A 21,905-nucleotide genomic window follows, 5' to 3' on the forward strand; every position below is an offset into this window, starting at 1 on the left:
CACCACCACCACCACCCCCAATGGTGTGGTTCTCTCAGCTGCGGGATCTGTGCCCTCCAATGGAGGGTTTGATATTCATAAGATATCCATGCAGTTTTCCAATATCGACATGCCAGACTACTAGAAAATCGCTAACAAGCTTGCGATGCACGGCACCCCATCCATAGGACAACTCCCCTCCCAGATGACAGACACCGCAAGAATCCTCAATTTCCACAAGCACACACGTTAAGAGACCCGCTTCGGTACACCCCCCTCACGGAGCTTATAAAGGGCAATGTAGACATTTGATAAATCATATCCATTTTCGTACGTATGACGGATCGCTCGTATACGCCGTACGTTCGGAGGACCTCCTTTATGCCGCAATACGAAATAGGCACAACTAACCTAGGCTGGCCCATTTGCGCTGGAAAATCAACAAAAATAAGGCCCTAGATGGGAATCAAACTCGCGACCAGGGCTATAATGGCTCTCATTGCTGGCCACTTCGGCTCGCTGCCTCAAATGCTGAATTGCAGTGCCAACCTTCAAGAAAATAACAAAAGCAGCAACACTTAAACACCAATTCACAAATACTAAACAGGGTAAGAGGATCTAACACGCAAACTCATAGAGTGCATAACGTCACTAGCCCCTAAATTTTTTTTTTCAAAAAAAATCGTATGTGAATTTCTTTTTGACAAAGTAAATGTTTTCGAAACCCAAAATTTTTCAAAATTTGTGAACATATTTTTAAAAACTCAAACTTTTTGTGAACAATGTTTCACAATCTCAAACTTTTTTAAAAATAGGAGCAAAATTGAAAACGAGAATATTTTTCGAAACTACAAACATTTTTTTAAAAATACAAACATTTTCTGAAAACAGGAACAAAACTAAAAACACAGACATCCTCTCAAACTACGAACAATTTTTCAAAACGTGAACATCTTATGAATTCCTCAAAATGTTTGTGTTTTCAAAATTTCTCATAATTTCAAGACACAAAAATTTTAAAAAGAGCAAACATAATTTTGAACATGAACATTTTTATTTTTTTACATTTTATGAAAACACTAAAAAATTTGGAATTTCAAAATATTTCAGAAAAATACGAAAAAAATATGGAACTTTTTTTTTGAATTTGCTCGAATTTTTTTGTATTCGTGTAGAAAATATCACCATGTTCAACATAGGGTGTCCGGGTAGGTGAGAAGGCTCCATCTGAGAGCATGTTGTTTCTCGACATCCGTCGAACGACCCTAATTTTTTTCATTGGCTTGTATGAACAATTCAAGGCAGCATGCCAAGGTTTTCTGATTTTCTACAAATTTTACGGTTTCTGGAGTTTTCTTGGTCAAAAAAGGGCGATAAATTACCGGACGTGTTGCAACTTGCATATGGTGTCGAAAAATCGTTCAAACATGGCATGGATTCCTACCATGGGCATGCCCACCTGGTTGCAAAGTTGGGTCATTTCAAGTGTATCCAAAAATAGACCATGTTCAAAGCACGTTGTTTCTCGACATCCTTGAAATGGCCCCGATTTTGCCCATGGCCTTGTATGACCAATTTAAGGCACCATGCCAAGTTGTTTTGGTTTACAACAAATTTTGCATTTTCTAAAGTTTTCTCGGTAAAAAAATCCAATAACTACTCGGGCATGTTGCAACTTGCATACAATGTCAAAAATCGTTCAATCGTGACATAGATGCCTACCATGTGCATGCCCACCCACTTGCAAAAGTTAGGTCATTCGAAGGATGTCTAAAAATAGACTTGTTCAACAGATGTTGTTTGGGTCTAAAAGTAGGATTCAAACCTGGCATCCTTCGACCTGTCTAAAAGTACGCCAGAAGGCACCGTCTGAGAGCTTGTTGTTTCTTGGGACCCTTAAAATAAGTTCATAGAATTGAGAAAAATCATGAATTTAAGAAAATGAAAAATAAGAAGAAACAAATAAACTGAAGAAGAAAAGGCCAACCAAAAGAAAAAGAACAGACTGAAGATGCACAACAAAGAGAATAAAAGAAGTAATAAGACACAACAAGTGAGTTGTCCTATTTAGTTATAGTGGGTGAAAGTAATCCAAGATGTCCATAGTTCGAATCCTACTTCATACACCTATTTTTTGAAGGTTAAAAAAAGAAAAGAAAAATGGACCAGACCCAAGACGGAAGGGTGTGTGCGCCGGTTTGTGTTATGCTACTCCCTATACAACGGGAGCACCTAGTCATCGCTTGCTGCGCTAGTTAGCGGACGCAGCGTCGCACGCCACCTTTGATGGGCTGGCCCAACTACACGAGCGATCAGCTGTCGCTCGTCAAGAGCATACGCCCGATCGCTTCTTCGTGGTTCGACAAAAAAAACTTCTTCATATTTGACCTGGACGAAAAGTTGACCATTGACATGTTTGACCTTTGATCGTTGACTTTGAAAAACATTTCATCTTTTTGGAAAAGTTCATGGATTTGAAAAGTTAGCGGATTTGCAAAATGTTCACAAATTAAAAATATCAAGAATTGATTCTTTTAAAAATTTGGGGGAAAGGTTCAAGGATTTGGAAAAATTTCATGAATTTTAAAAGAAGTTCATCGATTTTGGAAAAATGTTTATAAATTTTGGAAAAAGTCCATTGATTTTGAAAAAAATGTTCATCTACTTTGAAAATAATCATTCATTTTAAAAAAGGTTCATTAATTTAGAAATAAGAAGTTCATCGATTTTGAATAAAGTTCATCGACTTTGGAAAGAAAAATCATCAATATTAAAAATCATTAATTAAAAAAACAAAACTGAAAAGTTTGCACATTGCAAAATAAAAAGGAAAACAAAAAAGGAGCATAAAAAGAAAAGGAAAAAGGAAAAGGAAAAAGAAAAAGAAAAGCCGAACAAAAAACTAGACAAAAAGGGACAAGGAATAATAACAAAGGAAATAGGAAAGAGGAAAGAGAACAGAATAAAAAAAAAGTATGTAAACACAACAGCTGACGGCGGCTGGTTGGTTATCGCGTCAAACTTTGTACCAGGAAGTCCTTGGTTCAAGTCGTTGCTGACGGTGGCTGGATGGGTTAATTTAAGTCGTCCATGTGTTTAGGGGGTGTGCCGAAGCATAAGCGCTAGTTTTAATCCTTCATTGGTTTCAGAACTAAATGCAATACTCACTCTATATCAAAAAATAAGATGTTTTTTGGTTTAGAAATATATAGGGGAAGTGTTAGTTTGCATCCATGCAGCAGAGGAAATATTTGAGTGAATTGCAGAAAACCACCACATTAGCATATAGGTTTGCAGAAATACGAATTTGGGCCGGAAACCACTGATTTTTGGCCTAATTTTTGCAAAAGAAACACCGATCGGTCTATTTGGACATTTTAACCGTGATTATGACATGTGGGGCCTGTATTTGATGATGTGTCATAACTGTCAGTTCCTGGTATTTTTACAGAGGCACCCTTCAATCTGAAAACAAAAATGCAATTAGGCCCTTGTCATACCCAGCTCAGCCATATTCCGCCGCCGGCCATCCCGCGCTCGTGCGCTGTCGTCCACGCCGATGCCCCGGGGGCGGCGGAGCTCACCGGCGAGGGTTCCTGCTTGGATGCGCCCGTGCTGTGCGCCGCTCCTGCTGCTTGCTCGCCGTCGTTGGCTAGTTGCTCAGACCTCGAGCATGGCCCGCCGCAGAGCCGTCCGTCGCCGCCGTCCTCGTGGCAGCCCGAGCTCGCCGGTGGAAGAACGCATCCGCCTGCCCCTCTGGACCGGCCTCCCCCGCGCGATGAAGCTCCATGGCCTGGAGTTCCTCGGCCATCCCGAGCACCCACCTGGATCTGTCGGGGTCACCCGCGGTCACCCACCTGGAACGCGAGCACAGGGTCGCCGGTCACCGCCAGGCCATGCACGAGTCTGTCGAGGAGGCAGTGGTGCTCGCAAACCTGCGCCCAGGCCGTGCACGGGTCAACCCTCGTGGTCCACTCCTGTCCCAGGGACGCCTGCGGGCAGTACAACCCCGCCAGTTCCGATGACGACTCCAGCGGCTGCTGCGCCACAGCCGTCGCCAATCCTATGGTTTTCGTCGTCGTCAGCCATGGCCACAGCGCCCAGAGGGGGAAGGGGGCGGCGTGTCACCGTCGGCCGGTGATGCCGCGTCCTCATCGGGCGGTGGTAGGACGGCCGCCAGAGGAGGATGCAGCGGATGGGTCGTACGCGCGGGTGCGCTGCTGGCTTGGGGTCGCCGGCGACGAGGGGCCGTGCTGCGCCGCTGCTTTCCCCGGTGTCCTGGATCCCGTGGACCACGACGGCGAGGACGAGCACGCCCTGGATCTCGGGAGGGAGGGAGTTTCTTAGGGAGATTTTTCCAGAGAGGGAGGAGTTTTTGGCAAAAAATACCTTGTCTAATGAATGTTACGCCACGTCAGCAAATGGTGGCCCCACATGTCATAATCGCAATTAAAATGTCCAAATAGACTGATCAATATTTTTTGCAAAAGATTAGACCGAAAATTAGTGGTTTCTGGCCTAAATTCATAAAAGAGTCTTTTCTGCAAACCTATGCGCTAATGTGGTGGTTTTCTGCAATTCACTCGAAATATTTCTACAATCAATATTGATGGTCACCCGTTCATTACTTATTGTGAGACGACATAACTGATATGAGGCTTTTTTCTACTGAGTTTCTGGAGATGCTCGGTGCAAATTACCATTTTGTTTATTTGGATGCTTAGTGTTCCTTTGTACATAGCACTTCTTATGTATGGGATTTATTTTGCACCTACAACAATCCACCAGGCACCTAGAAACTTTCTTTATATTGTTGCCATGTTACTGAATACTCTATAATGGTTTTGCATGTGATTTTCTAAATATGTATCAACTCATTTTCATCCTGCAGCAACGCGCGGGTATCATCTAGCTTACAGCACAAGGCACCTCTAGAAAACAAGTATCCATTTCGATTTGTGAGTGGCAACTGCCCATATCCCACTTCTTCTTTTTTCAACCGGGCTCTCGCCCCTTTCCATGAATCACTTAACGAAAATATTCAGTATAAGTCTCCTAACGGCAACTAGCGATGAATAAACACAAAAACAAGGAGGCAGGAAAGAGGAAAAGCAAGTTGGGACATTAACAGGAACCCACTAAAGATGCTCGATGTCGAAACATCTGCTTTTTTCTGCAGGGCGAAAACATGTTAACACTAACAACCAGCGAACAAGTAACACCAACGATCGTCTACAGAACACCAAAAGCACAAACTACCACTCAAAGGGCATCAAACCACAGTGAGCAAAAAGAAACCCCCAGCACTAGCGAAATCAGCATGAGGCACACCGCCACAAATCTTCACCCGCGCTGAGCCCCATTAGCATCTTCGATCATGAGTCTCCCCCAAGCAGAAGCACGATCAGCGAGGGATGCGGCAACCTGGACTGGTCTCTTCACACCAACCTGAAAGTCAACTCTATCATCCAGCTTCGGCAGCCCTGCCCAGTACATCATAAATGAACATGCGGTGAAAATGGCTTCCAAGGGAGAACGCACCACGCGCTTCTCAAATGTAACTTTGTTTCGAGTACACCATATGCCCGAGGATATTGCAGCCAGAATCATCATATACATTTTGCCTCCAGGGAAGAAGCAATAGAGCCAAGATAAACCTTGCCAAATAAATCTGGGACTACAGGAAGCACCAAGAGCCAAACCAAAAACCCCCAGATAGGTCAGCAAAAGAACAAGGAAGAAAAGATCGTTAGCAGTTTATACTTCTCGGAAAAAAGAGCAAGTAGGATCCCCTAACCAATTACGCTTGCATAAATTATCACGCGTAAGGGCGGCATTTTGAAATAGCTGCCATATGAAGATCTTAATCTTCAGGGGATGCAAGCTTTCCAAATCCATTTGTTATTCAGACCGGATACTTCTCTACTATTTTTGATTTGTCGGTTTTGTTTTATGTCTTTTTGTCAGACTTCTGTGTTTGGATGTGTATATCCTAATTATATAGAGGTCAGGTTATATCCGTTTGATGCTATATTTTGAGATAATAAAACCGCCCTTTATCGAGAAAAAAGTCTTTTTCCAACCATTCATAAACAGATTTAACGGTAAATCCATATCCCACTTCGTAATATCCCATATTCCATGTCCTTGAATTTCTAAGAGAAGAGGGGGGATATAATACTTTGAAAATTGAGAATTTTAGTGGCTGAATTGTGCTCCCATCTACTCCCTCTTTTAAATATAAGTTTTTTTTAAGATTTCGATGCAAACTACACATGAATGTATATAAATATATTTCATGGTGTAGATTCACTCATTTTGCTCCTTTTTTTAGAAAAGGAGGATGACCCCCGGCCTCTGCATCTGGGAGATGCATGCGGTCACTTTATTGATTATTTTCGATGACCTTACAAAGTATTATAACAATATGTCTGAATCCGTCATCTTGGCAACATATGCCACTACTCCTATCCATATGATGATGGGGCGCTAACTAGGCCAAATACCCAGACCACTCACCTAAGCCTATCATCAAAAGTCAGAAGCCCCAGCCGAGCCACATACCGGTCTGGAGCATAAACTGGTCTGACGCAATCACATGTGTTGTCGCCGCCATCTTCCACAAGTCCGTCTTCAAAGCAGATATTGAGGCTTCTACCTTGTCAAACCACCCTGCTATCAACGCCACCATGACGCCAGACAACTACCTCCTTCTGCGCGAGTCCATCACCGTGCATCGGGCGCCGAGTCTCCACTGCGCCACGCCACCGAGATCCGTCGTCATCAATGTGTAGGATGAAGCACCGCTCCACAAAAAAAACCGCCCACTGGTCCCTCGACCCCGTGTATGCCTTCAAGAATGACGCCTCCAAGGAGGAAACGACGCCAACGTGCCGCTGTCATCCAATCTACTGATCTAGGGTTTCCCCCGGAGGTAGCGGATAGAGGTCTGTAGCTTCTCCACGGCGATGCCTTCAAGAAGGTAATGGCACAAAAGAGTGTCGCCAACGCCGGTCTTGGCATCAAGCCGAGAACGAGATTTTCACCCGGATCCGCTCGAAGAACCTCCATTAAGCATCGTGTACACGGGTCACCGCCGATCTGAGCCGCCGCACATCGAGCAGGCCGCACCGGCCAGATCCGATCTGTCCGGAAGGCAAACCACGCATGGCGTCGACCCAACCACCAGGCCCTCCATGCCGCCACCGCCGATCCGAGGTCAGATGATCCGTCGTGGCAGATCCGGCCGCCACCGCCGAACGCAGCCAAGGCCGTTGCCCGAAGCAGGCCCGGCCGCCGCACCCGCCACCATCGCCGCCCTCGGCCGAGGCGGCCGCCGCGCCGCCGCCGGTCAAGGCAGACCCGCCAGGCCACCAAGGCCAGATCGGTCGTGCCACCAGATATCGCGGGGCTCCGCACCGCCCCCATGGCGCAGGAGAGAGGGGAGGCCCCCGCCACCGCCGTCAGCCCCCGGGCTATAGGCCGGCAGCGTCCTTCGGCGGCGAAGGAAAGAGGAAAATGAAGAGTAAACTGCAAACTACATATAATACTTTGAAAATTGAGAATTTTAGTGGCTGAATTGTACTCTCATCTACTCCCTCTCTAAATATAAGTCTTATTAGAGATTTTAACACAAACTACATATGAATGTATATAAATATATTTTAGGGTGTAGATTCACTCATTTTGTTCCGTATGTAGTCCCTTATTGGAATATTAAAAAGACTTAGATAGGAGGGAGTACAATATTCAGTTTGCGCCTACTCGTGAGATATTTTTTTCCTACAATAGGCATGAGATGTTCTGTAAGCAACTCACTAGATCAGGGAGGAATTTAGGGATTCAAATTCGAATTGGGGAAAAGTTCGGTAGCTGGCCACCCAACCACCCTCACAGCTATCCGATTACACCGGCCGAAGACGTCATTCCAATCCTAGCCCTCTATTACAGGAAGAGATCTATCTCTATTTAAACCAGTTACCGTTAGCTCGATTAACGGTCCAGGCTGTGGTCGTCGAGCCAACGCGGTGGGTTGGTCGCTGGCTTGGGCCGCTGGGCCGGCCCATCTCCTTGATTGAATTCTATCGCGCCATCTTCTGTTGCCGGATCCGCTATAGCCTGCTGATTGGCAATAACTCGTCTCGACTGAACCAGTGGTTCAGTCCTTGTCTTGGCGATGCTGACATCCCCCTCTCCTTGTGAACCGGCTTGTCCCCAAGCCGGAGCTCGGGGAAACTCCTGCTTCAACGAATCCAGATCCTCCCAAGTAGCAGTGGCTGGTGTACCGCAACTCTAGAGAATTAAACCCTGCATCACTGTCTTGCGGCCCGACTGACAAACGCGACGATCCAGAACCTGAACAGGCACTTGCAAACTGGCTGTAGGAGAGGGTAACTGTGCTTGTACCCGAGTCGTTGGCGGAATGAACTTCTTGAGCTGAGACGTACATGAAACACTGGGTGGATGCGACTATCAGGAGGCAACTCCAGTCGGTATGCAACTTCTCCAATTTTGTCGAGTATCTTGTAAGGACCAAAGTACTTGAATGAAAGCTTGTGGTTGGCTCTTCTGACAACTGATGATTGCACGTATGGTTGCAGTTTGAGGAACACGAGATTGTTGGCAGCAAAAACTCGTTCAGTCCATTTCTTGTCTGCTTGATGCTTCATTCTCTGCTGAACACGCAACAAGTGTTGTTTTACCGATGCGATCATCAACTGTCGGGAGTCCAACCATGATTGGACATCGACGGGAGCAATTGTATCAGAAGCAGATATTCCAAAGAACCGTGGAGTCTGCCCATAAATGATTTCAAATGGCGTTTTGTTCAGTGCCAAATGCCAGTTGGTATTGTACCAGAATTCACAAAGCGACAGCCATTTGCTCCATTTAGTAGGATGGGCACTGATGAAACACCGCAAGAAACACTCAATTTGCTGATTTACTCTTTCAGTTTGGCCGTCAGTCTCTGGGTGATATGTTGTACTCATGTTCAGCTCTGCTCCAATTTTGGAAATAAGCAGTTGCCAGAATGTGCTAGTGAAAACAGGGTCTCTGTCACAGATGATAATCCTGGGCATACCATGCAACTTGTACACATTGTCTAGAAAAGCTTCAGCCACTTTCTGCGCATTGAAGGGGTGTGAGAGAGGAACGAAATGACCATATTTAGAGAACTTGTCAATCACCACAAGTATGCAGTTGTATTGGAAGGATGTAGGAAGACTTGAGATAAAATCCATAGACAGTGTGTGCCAAGCTTTGGAAGGTAATGGCAGAGGAGATAGCAATCCAGGGTACTGAACTCTTTCTGGTTTAGCTTGCTGACACACCAAGCAGGATTGGACTTGAGTTTTGATGAAGGTTTTCATTCCTTGCCACCTGAAGAGGGAGATTATTCTTTTGTATGTGACTGGAAAGCCAGAATGACCCCCAACTGGACTAGCATGAAAGGCTGTAAAAAATTTAAGGTGTAGATCTGCATCAGGCCCAACCCATATACTGTTCTTGTAGCGAAGGAGACCTTGGTGCAGAGAGAACTATGGTTTAGATGCAGGATCTATGGCCAGTTGTTGTAAAATGTCTTGTGTTTTAGGGTCACCATTGTAGCTCTAAACAATTTCCAGCAACCATGTAGGTTGTGCACAAGAAATCTGGAAAAGAACTGTTCCATCAGGAGGTCTCCTGGAAAGTGCATCAGCAGCAGCATTGGTGTTCCCTTGTTTGTACTGAATTGTGTAATTTAAGCCCAGTAACTTAGTTAAACATTTATGTTGCCAAGGGGTATGCAATCTCTGATCCTGCAGGTGTGCCAAACTCTTGTGGTCAATCTTGATAATAAACTGTTGCATCTGCAAGTATGACCTCCACTGATCTACAACCAACAGAATAGCCAGGTATTCTTTCTCATAGACTGACAAACCTCTGTTCTTGGGTCCCAAGGCCTTGCTAACAAATGCCAATGGGTGACCCTGTTGCATGAGGACAGCTCCAATGCCATATTCACATGCATCAGTCTCCACAGTAAATGGTTTGGAAAAATCTGGCACAGCCAATACTGGAGCAAATGTTAGAGCTTGTTTGAGCACCACAAAGGCCTCTTCAGTAACACTGGTCCATACAAATGGCATCCCTTTCTTGAGAAGTTCAGTGAGAGGTTTGGCAATAATCCCATAGTGCTTAATGAATTTCCTATAGTAACCACTGAGTCCAAGAAAACCCCTGACTTCCTTAACATTAGTTGGAGTAGGCCACTTTTGGACAGCTGTTACCTTGGCAGGATCTGTAGACACACCCTGACCAGAAATGACATGTTCCAAGTAAGCAATTTCCTGTTGAGCAAATGCACACTTTGACATCTTAACTTTCCATTCCTTCTCTTGCAGAATTGTCAGAACCTGAGCAACATGTTCCAAGTGTTCCTCAAATGTTTTGCTAAAAACTAGTATGTCATCAAAGAAACACAGCACACACTTCCTGAGCAGGGGGGACAGATCAAAGTTTATAGTGCTTTGAAATGTTGCTGGAGCTCCAGTTAAGCCCATGGCAACTACCAGAAACTCAAAGTGGCCATGGTGTGTTTGGAATGCAGTCTTGTACTCTTCCCTTGGAGCTAACCTGATCTGGTGAAATCCAGCTTTGAGGTCCATTTTGGTAAACCAACATGCCCCAGCTAGTTCATCCAACAACTCATCTATAATGGGTACTGGGTATTTGCTCTTCAGGGTTATAACATTCAGATGTCTGAAGTCAACAACAAGTCTCCATTCCCCTTCTTCTTTTTTCTTGACCATGAGGACAGGAGAGGAAAAAGGGCTTTTGCTGGGTCGAATCATTCCCAACGACAAGAGCTCTGCAATTTGCTTCTCTAACTCATCTTTTAACTAGGGAGCAATTCGGTATGGCCTGACAGAAACTGGTCGGGCCCCAGGGATCAGAGGAATGTAATGGTCTTGCATTCGTCTAGGAGGAAGGCCAGTGGGAGGTTGAAAGACCGTAGGAAACTTGTCCAATACTACTTGCATCTCGGGACAAACTAAAGAAGTTGCAGAACACTGAACGAAGAACAATGATATCACTGTAAGTGCAAAGTCAGCAGGCAACAGGTCTTGCAAAGTAACTGTTCTGCCAGACTGCTGGACTGACATCCACCTTTGAGTCCAGTCCACTTGCATAGGGCTATGTTGAGCCAACCAATCAAGGCCCAAGATGCCATCATAAGTGGACAACTGCAATAGCCGAAAATCAGATGAGAATTCAGCACTACAACAGCTCCATTTGCATTGTTTCAACATCTGAGAACACTGCAATGATGCTCCTCCTGCCACTGTAACAGAAACTGGAGTAGTATCCTGAATATGCCCCAACACAGGAGCAAAAGAGCTGTCGATGAATGAGTGAGTACTGCCTGAATCCACTAAAAATACCATAGTGTGCCCTTGCAACTGAATTTCCAACTGTAAAGACGGAGCATTGGGGTCTTTCCTAACTGCAGCAGCTGACAACCTCATACTGTGAACAGAAACTGTCTCTGACTCTGAACTATCTGTCGGGGTGGACTCCATCGACTGAACATGATCAATTAGTTCTTGAACAAAATGCAACTGCACTGCTGATTTACACACGTGGTCACGGGACCATTTTTCTCCACAAACGAAACATAACCCTTTGGACTTGCGGTAAGCGCGCAATGCAGACCACTTGTCGTCAGTTGTTGTTGGTTTCAGAGTGTCAGACTGTCGCCGATCTTCACTGACACGGGGTTTTGGGGGAAGAGGAAGTGGAAATGGACCTGATCGCAAGCCTGCAGGCGAGTTGATATGGGTTACTCCTTCCCCGAGCTCCTCATGCAGCAAGGCCAAGTTATATGTTGAATCTAGATCCTTAGGCTTCTGAAGCGCCACTGCAACGCAAACCCCTGGTTTTAGTCCGTCGAGGAAGCGGGTAGTGTAGTGCAAGGTGTTGGGGATTTCTTCATATGCGGACAACTGATCATACAAATCGGCGAATCTATCCACATAATCCGCAACTGTGCTGGTTTGGGCTATACGGAAGAGCTGGCGAAGCAGTGTCTGGTGTTGATTTTGGCCGAAGCGACTCTGCAAACTGCAGCAGAATTCAGACCACGAAATGTTTGGCGACTTGCGCTGGACTGATTCCAACCACCGGGCCGCTGCTCCTTCAAATTGGGACGTCGCCAGCGAAATCCATCGGTGCGGCGGAGTATTCCAGAGTTTGAACTGGTCTTCGCATCTGTTCTGCCACAACATCGGATTCGCACCATCGAATCGAGGGAGATCCGCGCGAACACCAAAGGAAAATGCATCAGCAGTATCCGGGTAGCCCGCATCACCGATGGAAGAAGAACGAGCATGGAAAGTGGAATCACGCGCACCTTTGACCGGAGGAGGGACATAAGTGTTATGTGCCTTCCCCCGGTGTTCCTGATCGATGCCAAGGGAGTCGGAGGCGCCGCCGCGACCACTCCCAGCCATCCGTGACGACGAGATCTCGATGCGCCCGGTTTGTTCCCGCGGTCGCTCGCCGCGGACTTGCTCGATCTCGAGGGCGAACTCGTCCCATACGCCGTCCACCCGCGCCGACAGGAGAGCATCGAGCGCCGTCGTGTTCGCCTGGATTAGCTTGTCGACAGCTTGGAGAAGGGTGTCGCCGTGCTCCTTGAAGCGCTGGTCCAAGTCGGCGGTGAAATCCGCCCGCAACAGGGCGTAGACGCCGCGCCCGTCCTCGGACAGCTTGTCCATCGCCTCCAATCGCCGCCGATCTCGCCACCGCGTCCCGTGGCGATGCTGCGGAAGCTCCGGGACCGCCGAATCTGATACCAAGTATAAGCAACTCACTAGATCGGGGAGGAATTTAGGGATTCGAATTCGAATTGGGGAAAAATTCGGTAGCTGGCCACCCAACCACCCTCACAGCTATCCGATTACACCGGCCGAAGCCGTCATTCCAATCCTAGCCCCCTATTACAGGAAGAGATCGATCTCTATTTAAACCAGTTACCGTTAGCTCGATTAACGGGCCAGGCTATGGTCATCGAGCCAACGCGGTGGGTTGGTCGCTCGCTTGGGCCGCTGGGCCGGCCCATCTCCTTGATTGAATTCTATCGCGCCATCTTCTGTTGCCGGATCCACTACAGTCTGCTGATTAGCAATAACTCGTCTCGACTGAACCAGTGGTTCAGTCCTTGTCTTGGCGATGCTGACATGGACACTACTCAGAATCACATCACATCCAAACGAAGTGCGAAATGAAGTGAAGAGTAAACTGTGAACTGGGAGGCACAATGGCGTGGCGTATTGCAAGAGCAAACTAAATAACCGAGAAAATTTCCCATTCAAGTCCCCCAGAACGAGCTACAAACGTCATCTGAAACTGTACAAGAAACCCCTAACCAAAGCTAGCTAGGCAATTATCAAAAACCCTACTCCTTTTTCCTTTCAAATATCATCTCCCTCCATTTCTCTTGTTGCAGAAGACGCGCCACTGAATCAGCTGCGACACTGCTCTCATCAGGCTTCCTGGCTGCCGGGCTTGATGAGCGGCTGCTGCGACGTCTTGGCCCACTCCTCCGGCGGGCTCTTCACCTCCTTGAGGAAGGCCACGACCTCCTTCATGGTCGGCCGCTCCGCCGGCGCCGGGTTCACGCAGAAGATGGCGATGCCCAGCGTCTGCAGCATCTCCTGGACCAGCTGGTCCGGCATGCCGCGCAGCTTGGGGTCCAGGATGTTCACCGCCGGCTCGTAGCTCCCCATCTTCTTCTTGGCCCACTCCACGATGTGGAGGCTGTCGCTGACCATCGGCTCGATGGCGCTCCGCCCGCTCAGGATCTCCAGGAGCACCACGCCGTAGCTGTACACGTCGCTCTTCTCCGTGATGTTCGCCGTGTAGCCGTACTCTGAAATGAAGAAGCCAAGTGTCAAACCATTGTGCCATCAAACTGAAATCATCTTTGCTACACTTCAGTATAATTACGCAAATCAAGACAGTGATGTGCTAAGCATTGGAATCAACAGCGTGAAGTCAACGCGCTTCAGTGAAGAAGGATGCTTGTGATGTGAGAAACTCTAGCAGCTACTGTATATTGTTGTAGTACTACTGTCCAAGGACAATGTCAGTTAATACCTAGTCAATCCAACTCACCGGCTTGAACTACAAGCAATCGGCATGGTCATGGATGAAGAACCATGTTAACTTGTTAAGCTTACTAGAAGCAACCACAGGTCAAAGATTCTTGCTTAGGCAACAGCACTGCCCCAATAAGTGACAGAGCTGTGAGATCAATTGGTGAACTCACACTATGTGTACAGTTCTAAATGCTGAAGAGAGTAACAGTAGAAGATAAACACAAATTAGTAGAAGTCACTTGCCTGGAGCAATGTATCCGTAAGAACCGGCGATGCGCGACATGGCATGATGATAGTTGGGGGAGTTCATTAGCTTGGCCAGCCCAAAGTCAGCCAAGTAGGCCTCATACTTCGAATCAAGCAGTATGTTGTTGCACTTGACGTCCCGGTGGAGTATCGCCGGGACGCAGTCATGGTGCAGATAGGAGAGCCCCTGCGCCGCCCCGACCGCGATCTTGTACCGTGTGTCCCAGTCCAGGCTCCTGTTCTCGCTGAGGAGCTCCTGCAGATTACCATTGGGGACGTAGTTGTAGAGCAAGAGCTTGACAGACTTGTTCGAGCAGTAACCGAGCAGCTTGACAATGTTCCGGTGCCTGATGTGACCCAGTATCTGAATCTCGGCGGCGAACGCGTCGATCGGCTCCTCCTTGGTCGTCTTCCAGAGCTTCTTCACGGCGATGATGTCGCCGTTGGGCATCTCCGCTCTGTACACCACCCCCGAGCAGCCTTTGCCGATCACATTCTCATCCTTGAGGCACTCCAGGATGCTGTCCACGCAGAAGTTGAGCTTCTGGAACGGCGTGAACGTCCACGGGTACGAGAAATCGTTGCCGCCGGCGGCCGACAGGCTCGTCGCCTTCTCGCCCTCGAGCCTCCTGCTTCTGTTGAACAGGATCCAGACCACCACAAGCAGCAGAGTGATCGAGCCTAAAATGGCGCAGACGAGGATCACTGTCCTGACGGTCTTGAGTGTGGTCCGGCGAACCATGTCTGACGCGCAGATGTGCCCGTCGTAGGACTCACACAGGCTGGGATTGCCGGCGTAGGAGTTTGACGACAGCGTCTTGAAGAACGGCGTCACGGGGATGGCGCCGGAGAAGTTATTGAACGAGATGTTGAGGGACGTCAGGCTGGTGAGCGCCCCGAGCACCGAGATGCTGCCGTGCAGGCCATTGCTCGACAGGTCGAGCGACTGCAGCTGCGTCAGGCCGGACATCTCCTCCGGCAGCTCGCCGGCGAACCTGTTCCCGCTCAGGTCCAGGCTGATGCTCAGGCTTGACAGCACGCCGATCTCCGGCGGTATCGCGCCGGAGAAGCTGTTGTTGCTCAGGTCCAGCATGGTCAGCTTCTGCAGGTTCTGAACCGACCTGGGCAGTGGCCCGGAGAGCATGTTCCGGCTGAGGATGAGCTTGTTGAGGTAGCTGAAGTTGCCGAAGCTCGCCGGCATCTCGCCCGTGAGCTTGTTCATGCTGAGGTCAAGCTGCTCCAGGTTCATGAGCGCCCCGAACTGCGGCGGGATGGGCCCCGTGAAGCTGTTGTTGTGCACGTCGAGCAGCTCCAGCACCGTGATGTTGGCGAGCTCGGCGGGGAGGTGTCCGGTGAACCTGTTCGAGTACAGGTCCAGGAACACCATGTTCTGCAGCTTGCCGATCTCCCTGGGTATCTCGCCGGCGAGCAGGTTCTCGCCGAGCCGGAGCCGGACCAGCGACACGCAGTCGGCGACGCTCGGAGGAAGCGGCCCCGACAGCGCGTTGCCGAGCAGGAGCAGCTTGCTGAGCTTCTGGAGCCCGAAGACCTCGTCGGGGATGCCGCCGGTGAGCCGGTTCTTGGACAGGTCCAGCGCGTACAGCTCGGTGCAGTCGCCCAGCGACGGCGGTATCGAGCCGGACAGCGCATTGCCCCAGAGGAACAGCACCTGCAGCGCCTTGAGCTCCCCGAGCTGCGCCGGTATCTCCCCGGAGAGGCCGTTCTTGTCGAGCTGCAGGGCGGTGAGGCTGCTGCAGTTGCTGAGCACCGCCGGTATGCGCCCCGTGAGCTGGTTGTCCGACAGGTGGAGCTGCTCGAGCGCGCCGAGACGCCCGAGCGCCCCCGGCACCTGGCCCGAGAGACGGTTGCCCGACAGGTCGAGCACCACCAATGCCGAGCAGTTGGAGAGCTCCGGCGGGATCTTCCCGGAGAGGGCATTGCCCCAGAGCAGCAGGCTGGTGATCTTCTGCAGCCTCCCGAGCTCGGGCGGTATCGGCCCGGAGAGCTTGTTCATGTGGAGGTAGAGGTTGCGCAGCTCCACGCACCCGCCGAGCGCCGCCGGCACGGGGCCGGACAAGCCGGTGTCGTACAATGCGAGCGTCTGGAGGTTCACGAGGTTGCCGAGCTCCTCAGGGATGGGGCCAGACAGACCGGTGGCCGCGCCGCCGAATACGGTGAGGTTGGAGAGCGCGCCGAGGGAGGGCGGGATTGGCCCCGACAGCCCCGGGTTGCCCCCGACGCGGAGCTGCTGGAGCGCGGTGAGCGCGCCCAGGGACGCCGGGATGGTGCCGTTGAAGAGGTTGTCCTGGACGCAGAGCACCTCGAGCGCGGAGAGGTTGGCGAGGGAGCGCGGGATGGCACCCGTAAAGCGGTTGGAGTTGAGGAACAGGTACTGGAGCCCGGAGAGCGCGCCGAGCTCGCCGGGGATGGCGCCGTAGAGCGCGTTGGACGAGAGGTCGAGCACGCGGAGAGCGGCGAGGGAGGCGTAGGAGGGCGGGATAGTCCCGGAGATGTTGCAGGTGGAGAGGTTGAGCAGCTGGAGCGAGGAGAGCGAGGCGAGCGGCGGCGGGAGGGCGGAGAGGTTGAGGAAGGTGTTGGGCAGGGAGAGCGACACCACCCGGCTCTGCGGCGAGCAGGTGACCCCCTGCCACGAGCAGGGGGTCGCGGCCGACGGGTCCCAGGACGGCAGCACCGGCGACGGCGCGGCCGGGAGCAGCGACAGCAGCGCCCTGCCGTCTGACGACAGCGCCGCGGCCGGCCGGAGCGCGAGCGCGGTCAGCAATAGCGCCACCGCCAGGAACCACCCGCGCCGGTGCGCCATTCCCGCTCCGGCGATCAAGAAACCCGCCAAAAAAGTCTGAAACGAGCGCTTCTTTCCTTCCTTCCTTCCCCCCGCCTATCCGATCAGCAGCGGCGGCACGGCGTGGGCGAGCTGGAGCTCACCGCCGCATGGGGCCGGGAAGCCCTCTCGGTGGCTAGTGGGAGGGGGCGGGGCGATGGCGGGGCATGTGGGAGTGGAGTGCGGGGCAGTGAGGTGGCGGGGGAGGGGGAGCTTTGCGTCGAGCTGGTGCTTGCTTGAGCCGCACCCAAGACGCATATGGAGGCGGGGGAGGAGGTGGCCGGGAGCGGAGACGCTGCTCCCTGTCTGGCTCCCTCCCCGGCTCTTTTGAACGCGCGCACACTCTCTCTCTCTCTCTCTGTCCTCGGCTGTGTGCGGGTGTAGAGTAGTACTATTTTTATGAGACTTGGGTTAGCTTAAACCCTTGAATTGGGGTTAGTGGTGGTGGTAAAACCTCGCTTGTCCTGGCAGTTCTTGGGCGCGGCGAGTATTTAATGGTGGCTACGGGTGGTCTCCTCCACTAGGTCGGGGGCTAGAGCTAGCTGGTAATGTAGTGTCACTGCTGCTGAGTGCACTTGTTTAACTGCAATTTTCGTCCCGTGTTGCTTGCCTCTAGCTGGTAATTTACGTGAGATCAACAAAAAGTTAATCATATTTAGACATTTTAAAAAAATATGAAAATATTTGACAACATTCATGTCGGGCATATATACAACCCCAAACATCAACTCAAAACTCGATGCACATTTAGAGATTCAAAAAAGACATTCGAATGTGAATGGTAGCAGCTTCGGGTGAATAGTACACTGACACTATTCACATCTGATTTTATCGTTTTTGTTTCTATTAATGTAAGTTGAAAGAACTTTTTGAGGTTGCATATCGAACATTGATGTGTGTCTACAAAAGTTTTGAGAATGTTTGAACATGTATTTGTTTTCCAAAAATATTGATCTCGTAGATTTCACCTAATGCCAGATCTCACACAAGTCTTCCCCAGAGAAAGTGTGTTTATCATGCGGTCCAAAGCTTGTGCGTACTCGTAGTATGTTCGAGCTCCCCCAAACCACTTCTAAGTTCGACAGCAGTTTATGAAATTTCAGACATTTGTCCATGTTCACAGACATTTTATGTATCGTTAGATGACAAAGAGTGTCCTGACCTTCAGCCCCTGGACATTTACAGGCGATTTTGTGCACGCGTTGGAGATGTCCTTACATTTTGGCACAATGCAACAATCAGCTCGATAGTAAGCAACCACTTGGCATGAGTGGTAAGCTATATCAGAAACAATGAACAACAGCTCGATAGTAAGCAAAAGAAGGAAGAACCTTTTGGTCGCCAAAATTTCTTTCCCATTTTTCGTACAAAATATTAGACTGTCTATTAGAATAAGGTTTGTCCGGTTCCAATGAGTAAGGGCGATGACGGCGATGTGTCTTGGGCTTGATTCAGTGTTTATAGTCGTAGTTGGGTGCTCTATAGATATGGATGGAATTTTTTAGTGATTCTTGTGTTCTTTGTACTACCATGAAGTTTGATAGATAGATTGAAAGTTTTTGTGAATTGAGTCGTAGCTTAGATGGTTAGGTTCTTTGTGCTGAAATCAAATCCACGAGAGTTCAAGTTCTAGACTTGGCAAAGATGTTTGTTCAATGAGAGAAGACGCTTCCTTCCACTACAAAGATGTTTGTGATCGCATTTTTCTGGATTTAATTTCAGGTCTTCCAGTGATGTGCGTTCACTGAGAGAAGACGTTTCCTTCCACTACAAAGATGTTTGTGACGACCTCATCAATCTCAAGATGTTGTGCAGGTTCAGTATCTCGGAGGTGTTCGTAGGGATACGGAGTGCGTATGCGTTATGCTAAAACAAACTTGCATGTAGTCGTCGTTAGGTGGTCCACGGACGTGGTTCTAACTTTGATTGCCTCTGGTGTTCTTTGTACAACCATGATTGAAGATGAATACTTCCTACCTCCGGAAATACTTGCCGAAGAAATGAATGTATTCGAACATATTTTAGTTTTATATACATTTATTTTTATTCGTTTTCACGACAAGTAATTCTGGGCGGAGAGAGTAGATTGAAAGTTTCTCAAGAAAATCAGAGTTTTTTTTAAATGCTAACGCCGTTTTTTAGCGGTTCATTTAACGGTGCCCCCAAAAAGTGCTTGTGCTCAAAATGCCCGCGTGTACGGGGAGATCACTACGTACGTACCGTGACAAGCATGTGAGAACCGCGCTAGTGACAAGGGCCGTGTGGGATTGCGTCGGGATAAATAACGCGCGCCTAGGACCAGGCGCCGCGCCACGTGACGACATAGCGCCGCGCCCTCCTCTTGTCCCGTCTCCGTCTCCGTCTCCCCCTCCTCCTCCTCCTCCTCCGGCCCGGCCAAACGACGACGGCTTTCCTTTCCTTTGCTGCTCCTTTTAACCAAAGCATCTCATGTCATGACCAAACGTCCTTTCGATCGCTAGTACGTACTCTACTCCTAGCACGGGTCAAAGAAAGAAACGGCGTTGCTTGGCTGCCACGAGTAATTATTGGCAATCATCGATTTTGTTTGGTTTGGTTCGGCCACGCAAAACATGGAGTGCCAGTACTGCTGGATGTTTCTGGCCGTGTTCTACCGGTGCTGAGGAGCCCCGGGAAATAGGGGTCGTCGTATCGTCCATTTCCATGGGCGCCTGCCTGCGCGAATGCACAAAACAATATAGTACTGGCCAAAGAACCGGGCCACTTGATACTCAACTTCCCAAATTGATCTTCTCTGAGCTGATAACGTGGAATTCTAAAATTTGCAGAATGAGCATTACTACTCCGTAGAGAAAAAAGGAGGTACAGGAACACAAGAAGAGCTGCCAACCCCTCTCACTAACACGTCACTACCAACCCTCCGCCGCCTCCACTCATCCCAACCCGAGAACGTATCAAGTGCACCGGTGCAGTTGGTGCCACGGATGCACCGTTGGCTTTTCAACCATTGGATATGGAGACAATGGGTCAGATTTGGTCATATGTTGGACTACACCATTTGTACAGAAGCAATCTTATAGCCTATTGAATTAGACCTACGAAAATTTCTATGTAAAGGGTTTCGATTGGATTGCACTAGGCCCCATCCTGAAAATCAGGGAAGATATTAGTGGAATGAGGGAAGGAGACTTCCTTTTCGAAACTAATTTACGTAGTTATCCATAGGTATAGCATTTTTGCTCACCTCATACTCCCCCATCATGGGTTTACCTTTTTGCCCTAACACTAAAATTATCATATATTTTGATTCAAATGTTCGATTTCAGACCCGCTTTGACCGTCATTTTTTTGTTCACGAGATCTTTGAAACAAGATCAATGTTGAGTATGGTTTTAATTATTCATTTTCTTTTTGCTCTTTGAAACTTGACTCGAAACTTATTTCATTTGGGACAAAGGCATATGTGTGTGGGACCGGTGTGTGGAGGGAGAAGCAGTGTTGCAAATTATAAACTACTCCCTTTGTAAAGAAATATAAGAGCGTTTAGGTCACTACTTTGGTGATCTAAACGCTCTTATGTTTCTTTACGGAAAGAGTACATGTAAGTTTCAGTAAAAAAATCCGACGTTGATCTTGTTTCGAAAGTAACAAAATGAAAAATATATTCAAAGTTTATCTTGTTTCGAACATCTCGTCAAACAAAAGCTGAATTCAGGTGTATGAATCAACATGTGGCCATGTTTATGTTTGACGAAAGAAATTAAGAACATTGATCCAATAATGAAAAAGAAATCCATATCAAAAAATGTGATGGAGAGAGGGTGGAGTATGGGTTGATGCATAACATGGGGTCTTCCTTTTAAATGTTCCACCAATCTATCTTCCAACTTGCTCTCATCTATCGGATTGATGTTGTAGCCTTCATTTCTTGGATCCAACATTCATGATGAAAATAGTTATCATGCTTTCGAGTTGGATATGTGCGCTACCTTCTTGAAGACTTTGCAAGAATAGCGACTTAGTCATAGGAGTTTTTTGTCACTTGAAATGGGCGAAACTTTATTACCCATTTCATGTCTTTGTTTGTTGGATGTCTTTAATTCATTCCATTGCATCTTATTTTGGTCACATGTCTGTCTGCATCTACGGATGTAGAGACCGGGGGGGCGGGGGATTTCTATTTTCGAAACAAACAAAGTTATACTACATAGGCAAGTTAGACCCCCCCCTCCACCCAGCGAGAATGAGGTGTATTTATTTATTTCAAGATTTTTTTCGTAAATTACGTGTGAGTAAGACTGTATTGTGTTATTTGTAACTTCTGTAGGTGTAATGATCCCACCTTTGAGTATGAGTACATTTGTGTTTGTCACACTTTTGTGAGTAAGAGTGGTGTTTGAGGAGTGAACCCAACACCAATCCAAAAATTACAATAAGTATACAATGTTTGAAGAATTTATGCTCATAATAATTCCATGATTTAGGCTCATCTATTAAATTCCTTTTAATTTTATATAGATTATTCCATTCTATTGAAATAGCAACTGATTTCTACATGCCGCCTTTTGCTTTATCACTCATACTGTGTCATCTCATGATTTGTTTGAATTACTATTAACTTTATATGGATTATTCCATTCCATAGAAATAACATCTGATTTCTACATGCCGCCTTACTGTTAGTCCAAATTTTGTCTTAACGAATCAAACAATGCCCC

At 48.2% G+C, this 21,905-nt stretch overlaps 1 protein-coding gene across 1 annotated transcript; it reads right to left on the reverse strand.

Moving 5' to 3' along the window:
- Positions 1 to 13,325: 13,325 nt before the first annotated feature.
- Positions 13,326 to 17,541, reverse strand: LOC119332190 (probable LRR receptor-like serine/threonine-protein kinase At1g34110). The gene is made up of 2 exons (XM_037605366.1): positions 14,367 to 17,541; positions 13,326 to 13,894 (listed from the first exon to the last, which is right to left on the reverse strand). The coding sequence occupies exons 1-2, from the start codon at positions 17,188 to 17,190 to the stop codon at positions 13,509 to 13,511; spliced, it is 3,210 nt and encodes a 1,069-aa protein (XP_037461263.1). The 5' UTR covers positions 17,191 to 17,541; the 3' UTR covers positions 13,326 to 13,508.
- Between the last annotated feature and the right edge of the window lie 4,364 nt (positions 17,542 to 21,905).

This window comes from Triticum dicoccoides, chromosome 7A, assembly GCF_002162155.2.
Source record: "Triticum dicoccoides isolate Atlit2015 ecotype Zavitan chromosome 7A, WEW_v2.0, whole genome shotgun sequence".
NCBI classification, from domain to species: Eukaryota; Viridiplantae; Streptophyta; class Magnoliopsida; order Poales; family Poaceae; genus Triticum; species Triticum dicoccoides.